The following is a 24,236-nucleotide window of genomic DNA, read 5'->3' as shown; positions in this document are numbered from 1 at the left end:
GGAAGCAGTTGCCTCGTCCAAGCGCGACAGCCATGGCCTTGGCAGCCAAACGACTAAAGCTTGACGACACGGACGAGTTCCCATTTCGCGGCATGGAAAATGACACTAGCAGTTCCACAGCTGCAAGCATGCCTTCACATTCCGAACGACACCTTGACAGACCAGCAACGCCAGCCATGATACCCCAGCATGGTCTGTTTCTACCGAAACAACCCATTGCGCACGTAACGCCGCCATGCACTCCTGCAAAAAGGATGCAGATAAGTATGTCGCCAATGCGCTCGCCTATGTTGGCCGGCTTGGCGAAACCGGGCTCAACAGGATCGCCATTTCCGCTACGAAAACAAATCTCACTGGGTATTACACCCCGCACGTATCGCACAGGCCTTCCTTCAGTGAAGGCCCGGAGTGGCTTTACGCCGCCCTTCAAGAAAGGGGTGCATCCACCGTCTGCACAGGCGCTACAAGTATCTGCTTCCTTGTCGCCACAGGCTCTGAGCGTGTTTGATCTGTCGGTGCCAAGTGTGCGTATTGGGTATCGTGAAGCTGGCCTTGCGCCGCACGTATGGAAGTCGGAAGCTGAGGCGCGCGCGCATGGCGTACCAGCTGAAGTTTGCCTTATTTTGCAGGATCCGATGCGGGCTTCGCAATACGCGTTTGTGCGACCGGACGGAACGCTCCGGGGTGCAGCGGAGGCACACACCGAGCTTCTTGAGCTGGGTGCCACGAAAGCCCCGCTAAGATGGGTTCAGAACCACTGGCAGTTGATCCTTTGGAAGCTGGCGGCCTACGTGGCGAGCGATCCGCGCCAAGGGCAGACCTACTGGACGTGGGATCGCGTGATGCGCGATCTGCGCTATCGGTACGAGCGCGAATTCCACAAGAAGTCGTTCGGTGTTATTAAGCACCTACAGGAAGAGCCTCAGCCGTACACGAGACCCATGGTGTTGTGCGTGCACCAGATCCTTCGCTTCGATGATGCAGGCGAAGAGAGTGCTTCGCTCGTGCTTCAGCTTACCGATGGCTGGTACAAGATTCGTGCAGAGCTGGACGCGCCGCTGCGCCGCGCCGTGGAGCGTCGCAAGATTCGCATTGGACACAAGCTTGCCATTGCGTGTGCGAAGGTACGTATGATGCACTTACTCAGCACCGGTCATTCGGCGAAGGCACACATGTGCTAGACGCCGTGCACACGTCCGATCTACTGCTGTCCTCAAATGCGACGTGGTTCGCTGCATGGGATGCCAAGCTTGGTTTGCAGCCGCATGCGTTTGTATCCAGTCTGGGTCGTCTCGTCCCGGACGGTGGCCTTGTGGGTCAGATTGACGTCGTGGCTGAACGTGTATACCCCGTGGGGTACATGGAAGGCGAGCTTGACGCTAAAGGCGCCTTGGTTTTCCGTGGTCCCCAGTACAATGCTGAAGAAGAGCAAGAGCGCCAACGGGCCTGGGAAGAGCGCTGCAGCTGTGCGCGAGCGTATCTTGCTGAGGCTGCTCCACGCCTGGATCGCGCCGCGGCATGGCTGGAGGCGCGTTGCCATATTGAGTACGAGGGTCTTCCGACGGCGGGTATGTGACCTACTCTCACGGCTAGATGTATCGGCCTTTGTGGCTGCGCTCGAGAAAGCGGAGGATCCGACCGAGTGGCTAGCGACTCACACATCGGCAACGGCGCACGCGTCCCTGCCGTACTTGGGGACTCTCTTGTGTGCGGTGCGAGCGCGAGCAATGGCCGCAAGCCAGCCAGGTACGGCGCCCTATGAAGCAGCGCTACGGGAGCTGTGCGCGCCGCGACAGGTCAAGTCGTTCTGCACTGTGCGTGTACGCGAAGCTCGTGCGACTCGCCGTGCGAGCCGTCGGACGGTGCTACTGACAGTGTGGGAGCCACCAGCACTCGAGCCTGGGGCACGCTATGAGGTGCGTGCGAGGTTCTGACCCCAGATCACGCATCTGGCACCTACACAGGGACAAGCTTGGCGCCCGCGCGATACCGATGCGGATGCGTTTTTATCTACAACACGTGAGACCGTCGTACGGCGAATCGCACGAAGCGGCGAGAGTCTGGAGTAGACTCCACGTCCGATGATTTCCATCACGTGATATGCATAAGACGCGACGTGCAGGGAGAAGTTAGTGGTGTTGGTTTACGCTGAGCTGCGCCAGTCTGTACACACCCTCTGCCTCACCCGGAGATACCTGTTCGCTGTTCGTAGCGATGTCTGCGGACATTCCACCACACCAGAGGGACCTTGCGATGCCTCTGCCGATGGCGCCTCGCCGCGCCGTGCTGCAGAGTGTGTCGGCCCAGGAGACAGTCCCTGTACAGCGCCATTTCGTCGACCCGCCGACGTACAAGTATACGGAAAGTGCCTTGCAGCATGAGGCACAGCAGGTGGTGCAAGAGCGGCTGCGCAATGCTGGGCGGCACCGTGACCACCTGGCACCGCTTGAGGGTGTTACCAACATTGTGCCGTCGGCGCGCCAGCCGACGTCGCCGAAGCGCGCGCCGGCACCGGTGACCAAGGACAATGTTGCACAGGCGAGCAAGAAGCCGCAGCTGCCCTCTCCGCCGCATGTGATTGTGGACCCCGAGGGCAACTCGTACGAGCGCCATGCGATGCTGGGCCAGGGCGGCTTTGCGCGTGTGTTCCATGTCACGGACCGCTTTGGTCAGGATAAGGCGTTCAAGGTGATTGCCAAGAGCGCGATTATGCAGTCGAAGAAGAACCGCCAGAAGATCCTGGCGGAGATCATGATCCACAAGTCGCTGAAGCACGTCCATATTGTCGGGTTCGAGGACGTGTTTGAGGATGCGGACAATGTCTATTTCGTGCTGGAACTTTGTCACAATGGTGTACGTATAGTCGACTCACCCTAGAATATGAACGACATTGTCAAGCGCCGCGGACCCTACTTGGAGGCCGAGGCGCGCTACTACATGGTGCAGATCCTCGCGGGGATCCAGCACATGCACAACAACTCTATCATTCACCGCGACCTGAAGCTGGGCAACCTCTTCCTGGACAAGAACATGCAGGTAAAGATTGGCGACTTTGGCCTGGCAGCGCTGCTGAAATACCCCGAAGAACGCAAGAAGACGGTTTGTGGCACGCCAAACTACATCGCGCCAGAGATCCTGTACGACCAGGGCGAGGGCCACAGCTTTGAGGTCGATATCTGGTCCGTGGGCGTGATTTTGTATACGCTTCTGGTCGGCCGACCGCCGTTCCAGACGAGCAATGTGCAGAAGATCTACGACCGGATCCGCCGCAACGAGTACGAGATCCCTGCGGAGGCGAATCTGTCGCCCGAGTCGCAGTCGCTCATCCGCCAGATCCTGTCGCAGCGCCCGTCGGAGCGCCCGTCGCTGCATGAAATCATGGACCACGCCTGGTTCCGGGCTGGCACCGTGCCGCTGTCGGTGCCCTCGTCGGCGGTGTTCCACAAGCCCCAGCTCCCTACGCTGTCGAGCGCCGAGAGCCTGCGCAACTTTGAGCAGCTCAAGGCGAACGCCCACTGGCGCACTGAAGAGGAAGAGGCTGCCGACGCTGTGGCAGAGCAGCCACCCGCGGCGCGCGACGGTCTGCAACAGCTCGAGGCAGCGGAGGAGGACCGCGACCGCCTCGACCGCGAGTCGCAGCAGGCCATCCATCCCGGCAGTCCGATCTCGACGCTGCTGAAAGTCGGTCGCCAGCCACTCGTCAAGGCGCCCGCGCCCGTCTCGGTCGCGCCGGCTGCGCCCGCGGCGCTCGCACACAAGCTGAGCCACCTGGACCTGCAGGACAAGGAGAATATGCACGCGGTCGCACAGGCGGCGCGCATCTCGCGTCGCCTGGCTCCCGAGGCCGCGGCGCCGCGCGCGCTCTCGAGCATGGAGCTGATGGTCCACTACCTGAGCCAGGCCCTCGCGCACTTTGACGCCGAGAGCATCGAGCCACTGGTGCCGCTGGACGTGGCGGGCGAGCCGGTTGCGGTGCCGGTGCCAAATGTGATCCATGGCGAGGGGGGCCAGCTGCGGCTCAAGCCTGACGCGCCGCGCCTCTTTATTATCTCGTGGCTCGACCACTCGGAGAAGTACGGCCTCGGCTATGCGCTGTGCAACGGCACCGTGGGCGTGCACTTCCGTGACTCGACGAGCATGGTCCTGGCGCCGCGGCGGCAGGCCTTCGACTACGTGTACCATGTGCGGTCATGCGCGCCCGACGCGGCGCGGCGCGACCAGCTGCGCCGCGAGAACTATGCCCTGCCCGCCGCGACGAGCAGCTACGAGTGGCTGCCGCGTGAGCTCGTGTCCAAGTTCAAGCTGCTGCGCTTCTTTGAGAGTGAGATCATGGAGCGCCTGTACGGCGCCGACAGTCCGCTGACCTACGTGGACGAAAATGCGACGTCGAATCTCGGGTTCGTCCACAAGTGGTACCGCTGCAAGCAGGCGATCGTGTTCCGTCTCAGCAACGGCACTGTCCAGTTCAACTTCTACGACCACACGAAGCTGTTCCTCTCGAACGACGGCCTCGTTGTGTCGGCGATCGAGCCCGTGGACCGCACCGACGGCGTGCCGGTCCTCCGCTCGTGGACGCTCTCGGAGCTCATTGCCATCGCGCATGCGCAGCGCTCGGCCATGGAGGCCTCGGCGGCCGCGGACGGCTCGCGCTTCCCCGCGGTCTTCCAGACCAAGCCGAGTGAGCGCCGCTTTGTGCGCCAGGTGCTGAAGAAGCTGCGCTACGTGCGCGATGTTCTGCTTACGACGACGACGGCTGCGCCGCCCTCATAGACTCTCGCTAGTTCCCTGTTGAATGCCACTCACTGTATCGATGATCGCCCGGTACGTCTCGAGCGGCGTCGATGGATGCACCACAAGGCGCAGGTACTCGCCGTCCGGCAGCGGCGCAAAGTCCACCGCGTAGCGCTGCGCCGCCGCGAGCTGCGCATGCGCGCGCCGCGTGCCCTCCGAGCCCTGGCCCCGCGGCCGGAAGCAGATCTGCAGAAACAGCGGCTCGGCCAGCGGACCGAGCTCCAGCGCGCGCGCGCGCGCCTCGAGGTGCGCGAGCAGCGTGCGCGCCTTGGCGAGGCCCGCCTGCACATGCGCACACAGGCCATGTGTGCCGTAGCGCAGCCACACGAGGTACAGCTTGAGTGCCTCGCCCCGCCGTCCACACCCGAGCGTCTTGGTCGCCAGGTCCGGCGCTCCCGGCACCTCGTGGAACAGGTAGCCCGCGTCGTCGACACGCACCGACAGAGTGCGCCGGTCGCGCACGAGCAGGAACGAGCACTGGTGCGTCACGGCGAGCAGCTTGTGGGGATTGACCGTGACGCTGTCGGCGCGCTCGATCCCGCGCATCAGCGCACGCCCTTCCGGCGCAAAGATCGCGCTTCCGCCCCACGACGCGTCCGCATGCAGCCAGCACCCGTACTGCGCACACAGCGGCGCAATGCGCGCCAAGTCGTCAAAGGCGCCCAGCACGGTCGTCCCGCTCGTCGCACACACGATCAGCGGCATGCCGCGGGGGTGCGCCGCATCGGCGTGCATCTCGCGCAGCAGGCCCTCGAGCGCGGCCACGTCCATGCGCCCATGCGCATCGACCGGCACTTGCACCACGGCATCGGCGCCCAGGCCCGCCGCGAGCGCCGCACGCGCCACCGAGAAGTGCGAGCTCGCGCTCGTGAGGATCGCGGGACGCGCGCCCGCGCCGCGCCGCCCCTGCGCGTGCAGGCGCTCGACAAGCGCCCACACGCCGCCCCCGCGGTACACACCACCGAGCGCCTGGCTCAGGGCCGTCTGCACAGCGAGGACATTCGAGGCCGCGCCTCCCGGCATGCCCACGCCATCCGCCTCGGCACCGTAGCCAAAGAGCTCACAGAGGCCCTGCACACACCGCTCCTCGATGCGCGTCAGCAGGGGCGACGCGGAAAAGACATGCACCGACGCATTCAGCGCGCCCAGCAGCAGGTCGCCCAGCACGGACACCACCGCCGGCGCCGCGTACAGCTTCTCGAGAAAGCGGTGCGTCCACGGATTGATGCTGTTCGACAGGATGCCCTGCACCGTCTGCACCAGCGCCTCCTCGCTCGCGCCCTCCGCCGGCAGGTCCAGCGGCATCGACGCGTAGTACTCGGCCGGCGTCGTCCACGGGGCCACAGGCGTCTCCGGCGCCTCCCCACGCACCATCCATGCCCATACCACCTGCACGATGCGCGGCGCGAGCCGACCAAACTCGCTCGAGGAGCGCTCGGCACGCAACGGCGACTCCATCCACCGCTGGCGAGGTCGGCTGCAAAAAGCCAGGCTTCTTCGACCTCCACCGCGGCGCACGCCCCGCCGACGCACGCCGCACCGCGGCGCCATGGGCGATCCCTGCACGCGACGGGCGCCCCCTGCATCGCCGCCGGGCGCCGGCCTGTACCTTGAGCGTGCACAGGCCTTCGAGATGGCCTGGACACACGATCTGCATGTCCTCTATCGCACGCGGGCCCGTGCCGATGCCGTGTGGCACCCGAACGGGCCCGGCGCGTGTCGGGCGCACCAGAGTACGTCGCCGCCTCTGACACAGCTCTCGTCCGAGTCCGCACATGCGGCGCTGTGCGTTCGGCACTGCTGGGCCACAAGCGGCTCTTCCGACCGAGGTACAGCGTCCCATGGCCGCCGCCGGTCCTCGAGTCCGTTGTGGCGTGGGCCTACACGGGCGCCGCGCCCCCCGTGCAGGCGCTCGCCAGCGCCCTCGGCTGCTCGGAGGCGGACGCGCACGCGTGCGTGGCTGCTGAGCCAGCGCAGGACTGGCGCGCCTACGTCGCTGCCCATCCCCAGGGCGCGCCGAGCGACGATGCGTGGCACGAGGCGCTTGTGTCTGTGCGCTGGCCAGGCATGCACGATGCGCCGTGGCGCACCCTGCCGAGGGCGGCGCAGCACCACGTGGTATCGCTGTTGTACGCGGGCGGCCTCGCGCCGACGCCGTGCGCGGTGCCCGCGCTGCTCGCCTGTGCCGACATGCTGTACGCCCACGCGTGGCCCCAGGCCGCACAGCTCCTGGGCGCTGCGGCTTGGGCCCAGGCGTCTCCGCACCAAGCGCATGACGTCATGGCGCACGCGGTGGCCTGGAGCGACGAGCCGCTCCAAGCGGCGCTGCTGGCATGGATGAGCACGTCCGAGGCAGGCACCGCCGTCCTCCCGGCCGTGCCGCACGCGCTGTACGCGGCGCTTGGGGCCCAACTGCTCGATGCGTCGGCGTCGACGCGCCTGGCGTTCATCGAGGCGATGCACGCGGCCGGTGGCGTTCCGCCGGCGATGCATGCTATGGCTGCCTCAGCCTTTCCGGCCATGCTCGGCACGCCGCGCGGCCAGACGCTCCTTGCTCGCGCGCACCCGCTCGTTGACGTGCTGGTATCGATCCTACTAACGACGATGCATGCCGAGTCCGCGCCTGGTCTGTACGCCATGCTGGTAGGCGACGTGATGCTCGCGGACGATCGGCCGCTCCCTCCCGGGCGTGCTTGGGACGTGCTGGAGCAGGCGCGGCGCGCCATTGTGCAGTACCTGCAGCACCACTGGGTCGAAGCCCGCGCGGCCCACGCGTTCGATGCACTCCCCGGCTGGTGCCTCAAGGAGCTTGCTGCCGAGCTCGACGTCGACGCACAGGTGCTCCGCGTGGGCCCCGCGCCGGCGGCGGCGGCGGCCCCCGCGTCGGACGAGTCGAGCGTGCGGGGCGTCACCAGTGCCGGGCTGGCGCAGACGCGCGCGCCCGAGCAGCGGGGTCCGGCCAGCCTGTATGCGGCGGTGCTCAACAAGAGTGCAGCGCGCACAGCACGCTCCTAAAAGTCGAGCGAGGGCCTCTGCGCGGCGCGCTTGGCCTCGCGCGCGTCGCGGAGCAGGCGTGTGCAGAACTGGTCAAACTGCTCGACAAACGGGCGCAGACTCGTCTTGTCCCACTCGCCGCGGCTCTGCTTCTCGGGCGTGGCCTGTGCGCGCGTGAGCTCCTCCAGCAGCTGCACGACGGTCGGCGCGCCCGTCGCGGGGTCAAAGTCGAGGATCTGGTCGAGTTCCAGTGGCACACACACGCGTCCCGTCGACGGGTGCATGACGAACGGCGACTTGAGCAGGTGGTTCATGCGCTTCGAGACCTCGGCATCGATACGCGGATACGTGTACTGCAGCACAATATCCTCGAGCGCCGCGATCCAGGTCGGCCGCACACGGTCGTGGCTGCGCTGCGCCGCCTCCAGGACGTCGTCCCACTTCTGCACGCTCGAGCGGGGCCCCGCTGCCCAGCGCGCCTGCAGCCGCGCCACGGCGTCTGTGTCGGACGTGGGCAGCAGCTGCAGCAGAATGTCCCAGCGCGCCTGCTCGCGGAACACGTCCTGGTCGCGCAAGAGCACGTCGACGAACGCGCGCTGCAGCACACCACGCGACCGGGGCGAGCCGCGGCTCGCCGTGTTCGCCAGCACGTCCGGGCCGAGCGCGCGGCGCAGACTGGGGTGCAGCGCGCGCGGGAAGCCAGCGGACGGCGCGCCCAGCGCGACCTTCTTGGCCTGGTTCGCCCCGCCACGGACCACCTCGGTCCAGCCCACGAGCGCCTTGCGCGCCTCGTCAGACAGCGCGCACGCCTCGGGGTCAGACACCCAGCAGTGGATTCCACGGCGGCCCGAGTATACCCAGAGCAGGTGCTTGAAGCCAAAGTCCTCGCGCAGCGTCATGTCGAGGACCTCGGCGGCCACAGCGATGAGCTTCCAGCACCGCTTGCACAGGCGCTTGTCGGAGCAGCAGGTGCGGATTTCGTCATAGTCCGTCATGTCGATATCAAACACAAGCTCGCGCTGCACGGGCCTGAAGTTGGCCTTCTGCAGCGTCTTGCGGTCCTTGGGCTTGGCGGTGTACACGGGCCCGATCTCGAAACGCGATGGGTTCAGCCGGCACACCTCCTTCTTCCACTCCTCCCAGGTGGCAAAGCTCTGGTACCGCAGGTACGCGTCGTTCTGCAGCGTGAAGGCAAACTCGCGGTGCATAAAGTTTCGCGTCACGGCTATGTCCTGGTTGAGCCATGTGAACAGCGAGCGGAACGGCAGCACTCGCCGGTAGTAGGCCAGCAGGTTCATCGGGTCGTTCGGGTCGTGCGCGAGTCTGCGTGAGCTGTGGACACGTACGCGCTCTCATCGACCATCGCATAGGCCGCGTCGAGCTCCTGGTCCTCGTCCATGCGCTCGTCCGAAGCTGTGCCATTCGTGTCGCCAGCCGCCATCGCCAAGGTGGGCGCTCGGCGCGTCGCGACTCGCGCCGCGCGTTTAGTCACGGCCGGGCCTCTCGCTCCTCCACTCCATGGCGCGGTGGCACGCGGCGCGAACGCGCATCCAGCTCAAGCTGGCGATCCAGCGGGTCCATATGCTGCAGGAGAAGAGGGAGGCACTCGCGAAGCGTGCGCGCCTACATATCTCCGAGCTCGTAGGGCGCGGCCGGATGGAAACGGCTCGTGTCAAGACCGAATCGCTCACTCTGGACGATGTGCGTCGCGCCACTAACCGCAGATCCACACAGAGGTCCTTGAGCTGCTTGAGCTGTACTGCGAAATGCTATACGCTCGATTCGCTCTCTTGGAGCACAAGACGTAGGTACAGAGCCCTGACCCAGGGATGAGCCCGACCCCGCGATCCGCGAGCCCCTGATGGCCGTGCTCCACGCGGCGCACCGCACCGAGGTCCAGGAGCTCCACGTGCTGCAGGACATGCTGTGTGCACGCTATGGCGCCGAGGTCGCACAGGCCGCCCTCGACAACCAGGATGGCTGTGTGCCGGAGCGCATCACTGTAAAGGTGGCCTACCATGTGCCGCCGCCCGAGCTTGTGAATGCGTATGTTCCATGTCTACTTACGCAGCTACTTGCGAGAGAGTGCGTGACACAGTACTAAACCAGTTTGCCATGCTTACGGCATCGCCCTGCCCGGCGAGGCACCGCTCACCGGCACCGAGACAGCCGATGCCCCCACCCCTAGCGCGCCGCGGCAGGTAGAGGCGCAGCAGGGCGACGAGGAGTGGGGCGCTTTGATGAAACGTTTTGAGGCACTAAAACGACCTTGATATGCATACAGGATCATGAGGGCACTGCGTGTGATGAATGAGCGGAATGATGGTTGAGTGACACAGCTTCGCTGCCGTGGCGGCGGCGGCGGCGGCGCGGCAATGTGATAAAGCTGGGCATGGGACGCGTGTCCAAATCCATGCACACGTTCACCGAGGCCTGGATCGCCTCGATCCAGTCGACCACATGGAAGTTGTTGCGGGTCTGGATCAAAAACTGCTCGCCGGCCACCTTCATGCGAACAACATGCTGGCGCTTGGTGTAGTCGGCAGCGAGGCCGCACTGCGCGCGCTCCATCGAATAGGAATGAATGCGATTTTCTTGCAGGGCCTTGTGCACCAGCTTGATCTGCTCGTCATATTCAAGCTGGCTGGATGCAGGCACTTTGGGGGGGAGATCAGCCGGGGCCGACACGTGGAGCCTCGAGTTCGTCAACGACTTAACGTCAATGCTCTTGGAGAGCAGCGCCTCGAGACCGGTGGCATTGGTATGCGCCACTGCATCACGCTTGTCGTGCTCTTCGCTCGCGGGTTCGTTGTCGTGCAAACTCTCGTTCAGCGGCACGGTATGGACATGAGGCGTCTTGGCCAGGCCCCAGATGACGTCCACCGACACACTCTTGTTATACAGCAGAGAAATGTCCGTTTTGTACACGTGCAGCACAGTGCCGTGCAGCACAAAGTAGAGCGACTCCCAGCCGCGGTCGCGCGCGGGCTGGCCCGGAGCAATCAGCTCCATCTTGCGCGGCAAAAAGCCCTCAATATGGACCGTGCAAGTGTACTGCGGAAGCTTCTCCGCGCCCTCCGAGGTCACAGACGGGGTCGTCGTCTGCCAACTAGAGCGCCGACTGCTCATGGGCGTTGCACTCTTCCGCTGCTGCAACCAAGAGGCATCACGCCCCTCAGTCGCAGGACGAGACGCTAGCTCCTCAGCACGGTCCTGGTCCTCCGCCAGCTCATCCTCTTTCGTCGCGAAGCCATACACCGTCTTGCTCGGGTGCTTGTACTCCATGCGCCGCTTCCATAGCGGACCTGCTGGCGCAGGGTCCAGCCGGAAGGACCCCATGGTAGGCGACGGGTCCGTCTTGGGAATACGGTTCAAGCGGGGAGAGCCGTCGCGTGAGCTGCCGTGTGCGGACGAAACGGATAAGCCAGGCGTAGAGAAGTACATGGCCGGCTGAGTGGCCACAGACGGTGTGCGCTGGCCAAAGTTAGTTGCCGTAGGCGTATTGACGGCGCTGGGCGCATTCGAATGCGACGTTGTCATCCACATCGTAGGCATACCCACCGTCGATGAGCGGCGAAACGCAATGGCCGATGGTGTCAGCGGCACGGAATCAGGCCCCGTGTCGGCCCGACCACCATGGCTCGTCGGCGAGAGCTTCTGTGTCTGCCGCTGATCCACGGCCGAGTGCTCGCCGAGATTCAGCTCCATGGGCGAAGTTGGCTGACTCGATCGAGGCGTGCGACCGGAAGATCCACGCTGCAAGTAGCTGTGCGTCATGGGCGCACGCGCGAACGTAGTCCGAATAGGCGAGGGAACAAATCTGGGTCCCTGCATATGTAGTTGGTCGGCCTGATGGGCTGCAGTGAACGTGGGCGCTCGAGGGGTGGAAAAGCCGGTGGGACCTGCATGCACCTCTTCGGCAATCGAATGGGGTACAGGGTATAGAAAAGGCGGGGGCGCTTGGGCCTCGGAGTGCACAGGCCCCTCATTGGATTCCGAATCTCCAGTCTCTGATCCGCTTCGCTCGACGTCCGTATCGCTAGATTCATCGGTGTTCGTGCTTGCGTACGAGGACATCGACGCAAGACTGCTTGAATAAAGGTCATGTTCCCGCATTTGGTTCGACAGGGACTGCGCAATAGGAATGGATCTGGATGCAGATCTTGTCTCTGACTGCGAAGAGCTTTGTGCAGGTGGCTGTGAGGGCGTGCGGGAGCTCACACGAGGCGTCGTCAGACCATCCTGTAAGGTGTCCTTGTCCGGCACAGAAGGTGCTCGATCTGAACCTCCCCAGCGCAATGGTTTTGAAAATTTATTCGACTGAATGAGTCTTCCATGACGTACCCAGTTCCAGTGTCCGCCGCTCATCTTGCTGGGCGTCACAGCTATCCCGACGGGGACCTTGGCCGGGATACCGATGAGGGCGCCTCCCAACCGAGGCGCTCGGTTGACAATTTCTCCGCATTGATTGGTTCGAGGATTGTGCCACGCGAGTCTCCACGTAACCACGTGGCCATCGCGGGACGCGCCGCGAAAGTAGCGCGTTCGACATTAACACACCGCTTTGCCACACGCGACAAAGTCATGACGTCCGCTGAGCTTACACGGGGCGTGATCGCGAGCATGCTCGATTCGACGGATGGTTCAGCTTCATCTGTACCTGTATGCCAGATTCTGAGCCTCAAGAAACTCCAAACGACGAATGCGAGCGCGAACGTGAGCGAACGGTATCGCGTCGTGCTTAGCGATGGCGAGTTCTACACACAAGGTATGTTGACCGCGTCTTACCTCGCAGCCATGCTGGCCACACAGCTCAAACCTCTCGTGGAAAACGGCTCTCTGGAAAAAAATGTGGTGGTTAGGATCACGCAGTTCACGTCGAACACGGTGCAGAACCGCAAGATCCTGATCCTGCTCAACCTCGATGTGCTCACCCCCCCCCTACCAGAACGCATTGGCAGCCCGCAGAACATTGAGACTGCGCGAGGTTCCAATTCCGGGAGCGCACCGGCTGCCTCTGCAAAGCCCGAGCCATCGATCGGCGCGCAGGCCCTGTCCGGCTCGCATGGCGCCCCAGCGTCGCGTGGTGTGACCAAGTCGAGCTCGGGTATGCCCGTGTATCCAATCGAAGCACTCTCACCGTACCAGAACAAGTGGACCATCAAGGCGCGTGTCACTCTCAAGTCAGATGTCAGGCACTGGTCCAACGCCCGCGGCGATGGAAAGTTGTTCAGTGTGAATCTGCTGGACGAGAGCGGTGAGATCCGCGCCACTGGTTTCAATGATGCCGTCGACCGGTTTTATCCTATTTTACAGGAGAATAAAGTTTACTTTATTAGCAAAGCCAAAGTGACCATCGCGAAAAAGCAATTTAGCACACTTCCCAATGAATATGAAATCACTTTAGAAAGTAACAGTGAGATTGAGGAATGCGCCGAGGCAGGCGATGTGCCCGAAGTCAAGTACAACTTTGTCCCGATCGACCAGCTCTCGACTGTGGAGCCGAACCAGACTACAGATGTCATCACCATTCTCGACAACTACTCGGATGTCTCTGAGATTGTATCCAAGGCCACTCAGCGTCCGATCAAAAAGCGCGAGCTGACACTTATTGACAGCAGTGGTATGAGTGTGCGCATGACCCTTTGGGGATCGCAGGCGGAGAACTTTGTCAACTTGTTGGCAGGCGAAGAGAAGCCCGTGATTGCGTTCAAGGGCGTCAAGGTCAGCGACTTTGGTGGACGCAGTCTCAGCATGTTTTCTAGCTCGACAATGGCTATTAATCCGGATATCCCTGAGTCGCATGGGCTCCGCGGCTGGTACGACAATGAAGGCAACTCTGCTAGCATTCGTGGCTTCTCGTCTACCATGGACAATGCCACCGCTGCTACAGGTGGCTCGCTGCGCTCCAATGAGCGGCGCACGCTCGCCGAGGTCAAGGACCAGTCGCTGGGCACATCCTTTGAGCGCCCCGACTACTTTAACACGCGTGCCACGATCTTGTATGTCCGCCCGAATAATCTATACTACCCGGCTTGCCCCTCTCAAGACTGCAATAAGAAAGTGCTAGACGACGGTGACGGCTGGCGCTGCGAGAAATGCGACCGCAGCTATCCTGCACCAGTGCATCGCTATATCTTCTCTGCCAACATCGCAGACTACTCCGGCCAGATTTGGATCAGCGGATTCAACGAAGTGGGCGAGGCAATCATTGGTATGACAGCTGATCAGCTGGAAGCGATTCGTGTGGAAAATGAAAACGAATTTCGTGCGATCCTCCAGCGCCTCAGCGGCCGCATGATGCACTTCAACTGTCGCGCCAAGCAAGAGACGTTTAATGACACGAATCGCGTGCGCTACACGGTGACCCAGGCGGTTCCCGTGGACTTCACAAAGGCTGCTCACGAACTGGTCGAGAAGATCCAGGCCTTGCAGACTCATTAGATACAGTCGCTAGAATTGTATGTACATGAGCTTATGCATGTGTCACGTCCTGGCGACATATCGGGCAAAGACGCGAATGACGCAGGAAGTCGATCGTGCACCGATCGTGGAAGCTGTTTTGTCAAAAGTTGCATACGTACATGTGCAAACATGGAAGAATACAGGCTTTTTGCCCTCCTTTGAATTGCTCTAGACACACACTGCAGCGCTCCACGCGGATCCCTGCCACACTTAATCGCACGCGCACACGACCAGCGGAGGTGACACGCCGACTTTCCACCTCTACGCGACCCACCGAAATATGCTGCAGTTCTTGTAAGGAGAGTTGCGTTTGCTCACGCGCTGGACCCAGGTAGTCGCTGATCAGTGATGCCCATTCATACCGCATCTCTGGATCGTCGAGATGCGCTACAGCAAAGTCCAAGTCAGTGATCTCCTCGTCGGCGACAGCCTGAGCTGGAACTTGCTCAGTCGGAGCCTCCGCAGATTCTTCCAAAGGTTCGGGCGGAGCCGCTGGTGCAAGAGAATCTGTGACGAGCGTCTCCTGCAAAAACGGGTTCTGCAAGGCAGGAGCAGGTACCAACTCCGCCGGACCCTCCGCCGCTGCGAACGGGTTCATGGTAGGATGCGCAGAAGCCGAGCCTTGCTCCTGAGGCCTGTCTTCTTCCGAGGCAATTCTGGGCGTTTCTTGTTGGAAAGAGAGAGTATTTGTTGACGCTTGAATAGTGGGGGCTCCCCGGCGCGGAGGCAGGGGAGGCCTGGCGACCGGTGGGCCCGAGCCAGCGGGCGGAAAGTGTCTGGTGGCATCCGTGATGGCTGGCAAGTGGGCCCGGGTAGGCCGAGGTGCCTCCGAGGACCGCGGGTTCGTAAAGGCACCACCAAAGTGGGTGAGTGTGGGATTTGATGATTCTGTTCCATCATGTAAAGGCTCATACCGAGACAGATAATTTTCCAATTCAGCAATGTCCGAGTCAAACTGGTGATACACGCGCTGGTCTCGACGAAGCATGTAGAGTTGATCGTAGGCAGCGCGAATTAGAGATACGCGCGAAGGCGGCGGCGGAGGTAGTGGGCGATCCAGTACAGAATTGGAAAGAGACACCGGCGAGTTCAAATCACTCGTGCCCGTGGTGTTCTGGGGCGACACTGCTTCTTGAGGGACCGGAAGTGGCTCTTCCGAGGAAGTGGACACGGTAGACGCTTGGTTCGCGGAAGCGAGCGTCTCATTTGTCTCTTCTTGTGGAAAGCTCCCGGGTATTGTCTCCCTGACTTCCTGCCTTGATTCTCGAGCTAGCGCACCAGGCTGGAGAGAAAGGGGAACGTGGCGCGAGGTACGGCGCGCATTCACGCGGTCATGCGAAAGTGTTCTCCGCATGTCCGCCTCATACTGGTACAGTGCTTCCAGCGCATTGTGCTCCGACTCCCACTCATTATCCGAGTTGTCTTCATCAGGACGTGGTCCTTCGTCTTCACTGGACGAGTCGTCCACAGGATCAGGCTCTGAACCTAGGGTATCCACAAATTGAGGAGCTGGTGCTGTAACAGCCTGGAGAGTAGACGAAGGATCGCGTGGCACCGTCTCCCAACGACGACGCAGAGAGTTCATGTTTGTTTCGCTCAATTCACTGGCTTGTTTACGGCGTTCCATACGCAGTACTCGCTCCTCCAATGAATACCCTAAAAGTCGATCGCGCTCCCATGCATCACGCTCGCGATACACTGCAGGGTCTAACAACTCAGGGGATTCATCTCCGGATGGATTGGAGTTGTCTTCGTCGTTCTCTGCTGGTTCTGGCGCTGGTTCACTGTCACTTTCAAAGGCGGGTGGTGGGCTGCTCGGCACATGTCTCATTTCATGAGCCGGAGCTGGAGCTTGGTGCACCTGAACATTTGGTATCGCTGATGAAAAGGGGGGCGGTGGATCCGTTCTATCAAGGTTTTGTAATAGTTCGATGTCGTCCCATACATTCACTCTGCGATTCCATTCATCCGTAGCAATACTCTGACGCGTAGTGGGTGTCGGTGAAGCTGTGTTAGTCATGCGTGCATTTGACCCGACAGCGGACGCTGAAGGCGTGACAGGTGCTAGAGCAGGAGAAGAAACATGTTGCATGGCCGCCACGGAACGCGCTGGCCGTACCGTTCGTGCAGCGGTAGAACTAGGCTGCACTGTCGCCCGTAATCGCTGTACAGACGCCCGTGTTCGAAGAGACGCAGCAGAAACGTTTCTTTGCGTTCGAGTTCGGCTATCATTGTTGGTCCGTCGAATGTTATCGGGTGCTGTGAGAGTGACGCGACCGAGATGACTTTCAACATTTGTCAGAAACGGCGCAACGGCAGCATTTGATGCATACCCTAGGCCCGTAAAGTCCCCTATCTGATCCCTAGAAGAACCCGAGTTCCGATCAGAGGGGTGGCTGTTCAACCGCCGAGTCCTCGCAGGTCCTGGGCCCATGCCAACCGAACACGACACGCATGCCGCCCCGACGCACGCGTGGGGCCACACGAGGTCCGAGCGCAGTACATGTGGAGGATGTGTCATCCGATACATGAACCACGTGACTAACTGTACAAGGCGTGCGAATCTTTCAAGACCGGCTCAAGCCACGCAGCCACCCAACGCCACAGCTTCTCTCTCACCAAGCTTCGGTCATCGTACGTGGACACTGTGGCGAAGAACACAATCTAACATCACCAGATGGGACGTCGCCCCGCTCGTTGCTACCGTTACTGCAAGAACAAGCCTTACGTATGTCATTTACTCAGTTGAGCAGTTGGAACTAACATGAACAGCCCAAGTCCCGGTACAACCGTGGTGTGCCGGATCCTAAGATCCGTATCTACGATCTGGGTCGTAAGAAGGCCTCGGTGGACGAGTTCCCCTTCTGCGTTCACCTGGTGTGTGACGAGCACCAGCAGATCACCGCTGAGGCTCTTGAAGCTTCGCGCATCTGTGCCAACAAGTACATGACCAAGACCACTGGTAAGGACTCGTTCCACCTCCGTGTGCGTGTCCACCCGTACCACGTCATCCGTATCAACAAGATGCTTTCGTGCGCTGGTGCCGACCGTCTTCAGACGGGTATGCGTGGTGCCTTCGGTAAGCCGTACGGTCTTGTGGCTCGTGTGAACATTGGTCAGGTTCTGCTGTCGATCCGCACCCGTGACGCCAACCGTCCTGTGGCTGTGGAGGCTCTCCGCCGTTCGCGTTACAAGTTCGCGGGTCGCCAAAAGATCATCATCTCGAAGAAGTGGGGCTTCACTGACATGAGCCGTGAGGAGTACCTCGAGGCCCGTGACAGCAAGCGTGTCATGAAGGACGGCTGCCACCTCAAGTACATTACCCACCACGGCCGCGTGGAGGACAACCTCCGTCTGCAGGCCCAGGTTGCCGCCCAGAAGTAAATGTGTTTGCACGCATTCTGAGGTTGCTGGATGGGACTTGCATGTTATAGACCTATCTAGTATGGTTTTGTACAACCCAAAAGCATAGGTGGTTTGCCCCTTGGAAGAGTGCATTGGCGACATGGTCGAAGACCGGCGTCGTGCCGGTGGCGGTGCCACGTGGTCAAGATAAGCAGCGGGGCCAAGAGCCCTCTTTTGCCTCTCACCGCGCCGGGTCCTAAACGCTAGGAATGCCGGTGCCTCCTAAACCATGGGAGAGGTCCGGTGGCGTGGATTCAGTTCCCATTTCATCTCCGTCTCCCAATGCCACTACGGATGTCGCTCCTGCTATACCTGAACGGCCTTCTAATTTAAGTAGCGCAAACCCAGATTCAGTTGTGGGCGCTCACCGGTCAGGCCCAGGTGGCTATGGTACTGGGATGGGTGGCTACGGATCATATGGATCTACTTATAACTCACCGTATTCACGCTTTGGTGGTTACGGCGGCTACGGAAGTATGGGTTATGGAGGTATGGGCTATGGCGGAATGGGCTACGGCGGCTTTGGCAACATGGGCTACGGCGGCTACGGCGGGATGGGCTATGGCGGCTATGGAGGTATGGGCTATGGCGGCTTTGGAGGTATGGGCTACGGTCAGCCTGGCGAATACTCCTTGACACAACGCATGGAGAGCGGCACACAGGCAACTTTTGAACTTATTTCTTCCATTGTGGGAGCATTCGGTGGCTTTGCACAGATGTTGGAGTCTACATTCATGGCCACTCATTCTAGCTTCTTTGCCATGGTCGGTGTGGCGGATCAATTCGCCCATCTTCGCAACTACTTGGGCGAAGTGCTCAGTATTTTTGCCCTCGCTCGACAGCTTAAACACTTATATTTGCGCATGACTGGTCGGGGCTCACTTGTGGGCATTGACCCGAAAGAATTCAGCGACTTTCGTCGTGGTGCGCCTGGTAAACATCGTCCAAGCAAGCGCCCCCTGTTTATTTTCTTCCTTGCCGTCATTGGTTTACCTTACTTGATGGGTAAACTGGTCAGGCTGATTACAGCTAAACAAGACGAGGAGAGAGCACGCTTGGCCAAACAGGCTGCGGAGGCTGGAACAGATTTGCAGCTGCTCCAGGATGCTCAGGGGTCTTCCGTTATTGACCCGAGTAAGTTGACCTTTGTTCGCGCCCGTTTTGCTTATAGCGCGGCTGACAACCTTGAGCTAAGTCTCAAGCAAAATGAAATCGTGGCTGTGTTGAGTAAGACGAATCCTGAAACCGGCGAAGAAAGCCAATGGTGGCGTGGTCGTACCAGAGATGGCCGCATTGGCTGGTTTCCTAGTACATACGTTGAAACCCTGGAGCAGGCTCGTGATCGCGCTAACAAGGCCTCACAACGGCCCCTTGCCATTGAATCAAGTGCCCAGAAAGGCACAGAAGCGAAACCGGCGGCCACAAAGTCTATTTCGTAGACACCCATGTAGTATAGTTCGGATGGTCGGATTTATGATCGCTTGCGGCCTCCACACCATACAACAACATCATGCGGCATCTGAGCATCCTTGGACGGATTGTAACAGGGCACAATCAACGACGCCTGGCATCCACCTTGAGGAACCCCGAAGTAAATTCTGCATTTGGTCGTGTCATTGTATCTGGCATCCAGCCTACTGGAATTCCACATGTACGTGAACAGAACTAATTTTAGCTTGGAAACTACTTGGGTGCCCTAAAGAACTGGGTCGAACTTCAAAATAAGGCTGGCGTCAATGACAAGTTGTACTTCTTCATTGCTAGCTTTCATGCTCTGACTGTTCCTCAAAACGCCTCCCAGCTCTATCGGGATCGCCGCCAACTCTTGGCTACACTCATTGCCATTGGGCTGGATCCAAAGAAATGCACAATCTTTCTGCAAGACCACGTTCCCGAACATGCGGAGCTAGGGTGGTACTTGATGTGTATGTCGCCTTTTGGGCGTCTCGAGCGCATGACCACATGGAAGTCGAAGATCGCAACGCTGCAAAATAGCGGAAACATTGATCATGTCAACGAATCTCAGCTACAATTGGGTCTATTTGCATACCCTGTACTTCAAGCTGCTGATATTCTCATGTATCAGTACGTGATTCCGCTTACATTTAGAGCCACACATGTGCCCGTGGGAGATGATCAAACACAACACTTAGAGCTCACTCGCGACTTGGCTATTCACTTCAATCGCGCCGTGAAGAGCCGATTCTTTCACTTGCCAGAACAAATTATCAGTGCGTGTCCAATGAATCCTGACCCAAGCTCCATCGAAGCGTATATTATCCTTGCGAAATCCTGACCAAAAAATGTCAAAGTCAGCCCCGGACGCCAACTCACGCATTCTCATTACCGACACGCCGGAACAAATTCGCTCCAAAATTAAGAAAGCAGTCACTGACAGTATTCCGATCCTATCTTACGATACAGTGAACCGACCGGCTGTCAGTAATTTACTGCAAATCTTGGCTGCGTTTGACGGCGGCATTCTTCGCAAGGCGCTCGCATCATCGGAAGATCCTGACCAGCTCCAGAATCCGTCCTTTGTAGCGCAACTCCTCAACGACCGCATGGGTGGCTCAGGGGCGTCTTTAAAATCTGCTTTGACTGATACGATTGTGGAAGAGCTGCGACCTATACAGGAGGAATACCATCGATTGGAAAATGAAGCTGGATATCTCGACAGCATTGCCCAACTCGGTTGCGACAAGGCCCGAGCGCAATGCCAAGAGACCATGACCGAAGTCCGGAAACTTCTTGGACTTCATAATTGAGTAGATTTATGAGGATAATTTCATAGGGAGCTATAGTACACGGAAGCTACAGGTCGGCCATTACGACATGAGCGCCTGCTCAACCAAGCGCGACGCTTCCTTGTGAAGGTACGAGTATTCCTCTTGGTAATCCTCCTTGACCTTGGTCTCTCCCTTCTCGACTGCCTTCTTTCCTCCGCCGGGAACAATCATGACGCAGCTGGTGGGGCGCTTAGTGCTAGAGGCACTTCCAAGCTGATCTTTCGACGCCACAAAAACGTATGGGTTGCCAGTGTCTTCACAAAGTACAGGGATGTGCGAAAGGATATCGATAGGTGAAATGTCACCGGCCAAGATAACAAGACCCTTCTCGCCCTTGCGCAGGCCTTTGACAACTTCTTTGACGCCCCGTTTGACGTGACCTCGAGACTTGGACGCCTTCTGGATTGTCTTGAACACCTTCTTAGTCAAAGGTTTGGTAGCAAGAGGGCCTGGTATTAGTTACGTTAGTACATACAGGCAATTGGGCTCAGCTTCGCAGGATCGACTTCGTCATCCTCGGCAACCTCCGCCATCGACGTATCACCGACGGTATCCTCGATCATCACATCATCGCTCTTCTTCTCTTTCTTCTCTTTCTTCTCCTTTTTCTCCTTCTTTTCTTTCTTCTCCTTCTTCTCCTTCTTTTCCTTCTTTTCGATAAGTTCGTTCTGGTTCTTCACTTCTTCGACCATGGCGATCAACAATTTTCGTAAGACCGGTCGATCTGCTCTGGTCCAAAGTCTGCACACTCGGCCGAAATGGCTCTAGTCACAACTGGAGCTGGCAGCCCCGTTTTTTGCTTTCATTCCTGCCTTGAGCAGGAACACTCCCTTATTGTTCGTATCGACCCTGGAAAGATCAGGATGTTTCAACATTTAAACTAGAGTCTCGCGGGATTCTCTATATCGATTCGCGATAGCTTTCGTTGCCTGATCTTTTCCCTCCCTTGAACCTGTACTAACACCGCCAGTGTAAGTATGGATGCTTCGATATCGCCTGCCGTGATTACCTTCAATCATTTTGATTGCTGGAAATTACCGTCCGAGGATACGTATAGGGCCGCAACTCCCTGTATCCTTTATGAGGACATTTCTAAGGCTGTTTAATGAGCACTGGTGTTTTTTATGAACTTGGCTAACGCTTAAAGATATATTTCTATAAGTTTGATGTTCATTATGGTATGTATATGAAAGTTTTCGGTGGATGATGAGTCTTATCACGACGGTCTGCGTACGGCTTTGCCGCTGGCGAAAAGGCCCGATAAACCCAATTCTGTATCCGGGCACTACTCTGAATCCGAACTTTCTTATTTGCTGGAACAGTACTAACGACTTAGGATATAGAGTCATGTATATATATATATATATATTAGTTAAGGTTTTTGAGACACGGCTTTATCGCATGGTTCAGGAATGGGGGTACTCGGATCGATGGGTGGAACTTTGAGGGATCCTACTTTAAAGTAGGATTTGTGGTCCGCATAGAACTCGTACCATCCTTGTAACACTTTCAGTTCGCCCGCGGACAGGCCTCTCACGTCATGTGTCAGGTGCGTTTCAAAACAGCCAGTAACATAGGCCCGAGAAGCGTCTCTGCCCGCGAACATATGGTAGGGTCCGCCAGGTCCATAATACAGATAGCCTTCGGAGACATCAAATACAGTCCCACGGATAGATAGCTTAGGTTAAGGAAGAACACCTACCAGGACAGGAAGTTTGGGATTAGATCCGTCGAACCCGCTCAAGATCTCTGGCGTGAATTCGACCATGGGTCGCTGCTAGTCAGTCAACATTTCAACCAACCGGAATATAGCGATGCCAGTTAGTCCATTTGCCACGGTATCCCCAGAGTGGATCCCCTTGGATAAAAAGTCCTGATAACAGGAAAATGACGATGGAAAAAAGGGCCGCAAGGACCATGCTGAACAGAAAGTTAGCGAGCGGTGAGAAGTCAGGTTTCTCATCTTCCTGAAGTTCCGGGGATAGAGGGCGGTTTTCACGCCGATATTGTTTGCGTTTCTCGATCCGCGCTTGCTTCTCAAGCCAGCGTTGGTGCACGAGGTATGCTTCGTTGGCTTTCTTATGTGGGACCTTGCGTCCTGTGGATGGATCCATATCAAATTTCATATCCGTTCCTGTATTAGATTTCTCATTCATGGGCTGCTCTGGCGATTCGCTAGAACCTGGTGCATTGTCACAGTTCGTATCACTCATTGATGCTAAGGAGAATGTGGGTGGCCCCTGGGCCAATCTATGATTGTGGAGGAGCTTAGTCAACATCCAAGCGTCTAGTGGGCCTCCGCGCCAGGAATGACGTCCAGCGTATCGAGCTCGTTCAGAGCTGCGCTGATCATCTCAAGGCCACGCTTGAGTTCCTCCTCAGTGATAACCAGGGGAGGAGCCAGACGGATAATGTTTTGATGCGTCGGCTTAGCGAGAAGACCCTTCTCCTTCAGCAGCAGACACAGGTCCCAGGCCGAACGCTTCTTCACGCTCTTGGTCTCGTCAATTACAATGGCATTAAGCAAGCCCTTGCCACGAACCTCCTTAAGCAGAGGGTTGTTAATTTCCTTCAGACCGGCGCGGAAGAACTGTCCGAGTTCCTCGGCACGCTCGCACAGTTTGTCATTCACAATCACCTCCAGAGCCGTAATGGCAACAGCCGAGCCGAGCGGGTTGCCACCATACGTGCTGCCATGCTCACCAGGCTTGATGCAGAGCATCACGTCCTTGTCTGCGAGGACGGCGCTGACGGGGTACACACCAGCGCTGAGGGCCTTGCCAAGCGTGACAATGTCGGGACGGATACCGTAGTGCTGGCAGCACAGCATCTTACCCGTGCGGCCTAGACCGGTTTGGATTTCATCGCAGATCAGGAGTACATTGTGCTTCTTGCAGAGCTCTGCCACCTTGGGGAAGTAGTCGTCATCGGGGACCATGATGCCGGCCTCGCCCTGGATGGGCTCGAGAAGGACAGCAGCAGTCTCGTGGCCATAACGCTCCAGCGCCGTCTCGATATCCTGGACGTTGTTATAGCGAATAGTCAGGTCTTCGACAACAGGGCCGACACGCTCGAGCATCGGGCCGAAACCGTTGCGGCTGTCGTCCTCCGTGCTCATACTAATGACACCAATCGTGCGGCCGTGGAAGTTGCCAGTAGCACTAAGAATGCGGGCCTTGCCATCAGGCACACCCTTCTTCATGTAGGCCCACTTGCGGGCGAGCTTCATAGCAGTCTCAACAGCCTCAGCGCCGGTGTTCATGGGAAGGACCATGTCATACTTGAGCAGTTCTGTTACCTTTTTGGCAAACTGAGCAAAGACAGAGTTGTAGAAAGCACGCGACGACAGCGTCAGCTTCTGGGCTTGTGCAATAAGGGTGCCCACCACCGCAGGGTGGCAGTGTCCATGGTTGACAGCAGAGTAGGCCGACAGGAAGTCGAGGTACTCCTTGCCCTCAGGGTCCCAAACACGGGATCCATGCGCGCGGTCGAACACAACGGGTAAAGGGTGATAGCTTAGGTTAGCTGGGAGAGAACGTACTTGTGGGCGCCATACTGGCCCTCCATCTCCATGAGCTGCTCGCTCGAGTAATGCTCACGAGTCGCAGCCGAGTGCGCAGCATGCGTCATCGAGCTGACGCTCGACATGAAGGACTCACCAAACTGGCTGACCCTCTGCTGAATGTTTTCAAATTGCTGCTGATACGACGACATCGTGAAAGAAAGCTAGAAGCTTATGCGGCCTTCGGCGTGAATGCATTCTGTCGGTTTCACGGGCATCGCATCACCTGA

At 59.0% G+C, this 24,236-nt stretch overlaps 12 protein-coding genes and 1 pseudogene across 13 annotated transcripts; 6 read left to right on the top strand and 7 right to left on the bottom strand.

Annotated features, from left to right (window-relative positions):
• Window positions 1-266: 266 nt before the first annotated feature.
• MSY001_0410 (uncharacterized protein) lies at window positions 267-1,576 on the top strand (the record flags this gene model as incomplete). The annotated part of the gene is made up of 2 exons (XM_018885493.1): window positions 267-1,124; window positions 1,148-1,576. 2 exons carry the CDS (start codon window positions 267-269, stop codon window positions 1,574-1,576), a joined length of 1,287 nt encoding a protein of 428 aa, XP_018739043.1.
• Window positions 1,577-2,265: 689 nt separating this feature from the next.
• MSY001_0409 (uncharacterized protein) lies at window positions 2,266-4,770 on the top strand (the record flags this gene model as incomplete). The annotated part of the gene is made up of 2 exons (XM_018885492.1): window positions 2,266-2,853; window positions 2,878-4,770. 2 exons carry the CDS (start codon window positions 2,266-2,268, stop codon window positions 4,768-4,770), a joined length of 2,481 nt encoding a protein of 826 aa, XP_018739042.1.
• A 29-nt stretch (window positions 4,771-4,799) lies between these two features.
• MSY001_0408 (uncharacterized protein) lies at window positions 4,800-6,249 on the bottom strand (the record flags this gene model as incomplete). The annotated part of the gene is made up of 2 exons (XM_018885491.1): window positions 4,800-4,827; window positions 4,868-6,249. The coding sequence occupies 2 exons, from the start codon at window positions 6,247-6,249 to the stop codon at window positions 4,800-4,802; spliced, it is 1,410 nt and encodes a 469-aa protein (XP_018739041.1).
• A 1,553-nt stretch (window positions 6,250-7,802) lies between these two features.
• On the bottom strand, window positions 7,803-9,226 carry MSY001_0407 (uncharacterized protein; the record flags this gene model as incomplete). The annotated part of the gene is made up of 2 exons (XM_018885490.1): window positions 7,803-9,108; window positions 9,132-9,226. 2 exons carry the CDS (start codon window positions 9,224-9,226, stop codon window positions 7,803-7,805), a joined length of 1,401 nt encoding a protein of 466 aa, XP_018739040.1.
• Window positions 9,227-9,303: 77 nt separating this feature from the next.
• MSY001_0406 (uncharacterized protein) lies at window positions 9,304-9,889 on the top strand (the record flags this gene model as incomplete). The annotated part of the gene is made up of 2 exons (XM_018885489.1): window positions 9,304-9,486; window positions 9,620-9,889. The coding sequence occupies 2 exons, from the start codon at window positions 9,304-9,306 to the stop codon at window positions 9,887-9,889; spliced, it is 453 nt and encodes a 150-aa protein (XP_018739039.1).
• Window positions 9,890-10,071: 182 nt separating this feature from the next.
• Window positions 10,072-11,862, bottom strand: MSY001_0405 (uncharacterized protein; the record flags this gene model as incomplete). Its single annotated transcript, XM_018885488.1, has 1 exon — window positions 10,072-11,862. The coding sequence occupies one exon, from the start codon at window positions 11,860-11,862 to the stop codon at window positions 10,072-10,074; it is 1,791 nt and encodes a 596-aa protein (XP_018739038.1).
• Window positions 11,863-12,532: 670 nt separating this feature from the next.
• Window positions 12,533-14,229, top strand: MSY001_0404 (uncharacterized protein; the record flags this gene model as incomplete). Its single annotated transcript, XM_018885486.1, has 2 exons — window positions 12,533-12,553; window positions 12,598-14,229. 2 exons carry the CDS (start codon window positions 12,533-12,535, stop codon window positions 14,227-14,229), a joined length of 1,653 nt encoding a protein of 550 aa, XP_018739037.1.
• A 42-nt stretch (window positions 14,230-14,271) lies between these two features.
• Window positions 14,272-16,270, bottom strand: MSY001_0403 (uncharacterized protein; the record flags this gene model as incomplete). The annotated part of the gene is made up of 2 exons (XM_018885485.1): window positions 14,272-14,342; window positions 14,461-16,270. 2 exons carry the CDS (start codon window positions 16,268-16,270, stop codon window positions 14,272-14,274), a joined length of 1,881 nt encoding a protein of 626 aa, XP_018739036.1.
• A 657-nt stretch (window positions 16,271-16,927) lies between these two features.
• MSY001_0402 (uncharacterized protein) lies at window positions 16,928-17,634 on the top strand (the record flags this gene model as incomplete). The annotated part of the gene is made up of 2 exons (XM_018885484.1): window positions 16,928-16,978; window positions 17,023-17,634. The coding sequence occupies 2 exons, from the start codon at window positions 16,928-16,930 to the stop codon at window positions 17,632-17,634; spliced, it is 663 nt and encodes a 220-aa protein (XP_018739035.1).
• Window positions 17,635-17,864: 230 nt separating this feature from the next.
• Window positions 17,865-20,423, top strand: MSY001_0401 (uncharacterized protein; the record flags this gene model as incomplete). The annotated part of the gene is made up of 4 exons (XM_018885483.1): window positions 17,865-18,789; window positions 19,203-19,306; window positions 19,358-19,740; window positions 20,099-20,423. The coding sequence occupies 4 exons, from the start codon at window positions 17,865-17,867 to the stop codon at window positions 20,421-20,423; spliced, it is 1,737 nt and encodes a 578-aa protein (XP_018739034.1).
• A 60-nt stretch (window positions 20,424-20,483) lies between these two features.
• MSY001_0400 (uncharacterized protein) lies at window positions 20,484-21,136 on the bottom strand (the record flags this gene model as incomplete). Its single annotated transcript, XM_018885482.1, has 2 exons — window positions 20,484-20,893; window positions 20,920-21,136. The coding sequence occupies 2 exons, from the start codon at window positions 21,134-21,136 to the stop codon at window positions 20,484-20,486; spliced, it is 627 nt and encodes a 208-aa protein (XP_018739033.1).
• Window positions 21,137-21,989: 853 nt separating this feature from the next.
• On the bottom strand, window positions 21,990-22,558 carry MSY001_0399 (annotated as a pseudogene). Its single transcript is given in 3 exon segments — window positions 21,990-22,142; window positions 22,147-22,218; window positions 22,247-22,558. Coding segments are annotated over 3 exon segments (537 nt in total).
• A 173-nt stretch (window positions 22,559-22,731) lies between these two features.
• MSY001_0398 (uncharacterized protein) lies at window positions 22,732-24,158 on the bottom strand (the record flags this gene model as incomplete). The annotated part of the gene is made up of 2 exons (XM_018885481.1): window positions 22,732-23,959; window positions 23,986-24,158. 2 exons carry the CDS (start codon window positions 24,156-24,158, stop codon window positions 22,732-22,734), a joined length of 1,401 nt encoding a protein of 466 aa, XP_018739032.1.
• Window positions 24,159-24,236: the final 78 nt, after the last annotated feature.

This window comes from Malassezia sympodialis, genomic scaffold (assembly GCF_000349305.1).
Source record: "Malassezia sympodialis ATCC 42132 genomic scaffold, msy_sf_2, whole genome shotgun sequence".
NCBI lineage: Eukaryota > Fungi > Basidiomycota > Malasseziomycetes > Malasseziales > Malasseziaceae > Malassezia > Malassezia sympodialis.
The sequence above is the reverse complement of the archived record's forward strand: the minus strand, read 5'-3'. Positions and strand labels throughout refer to the sequence as shown.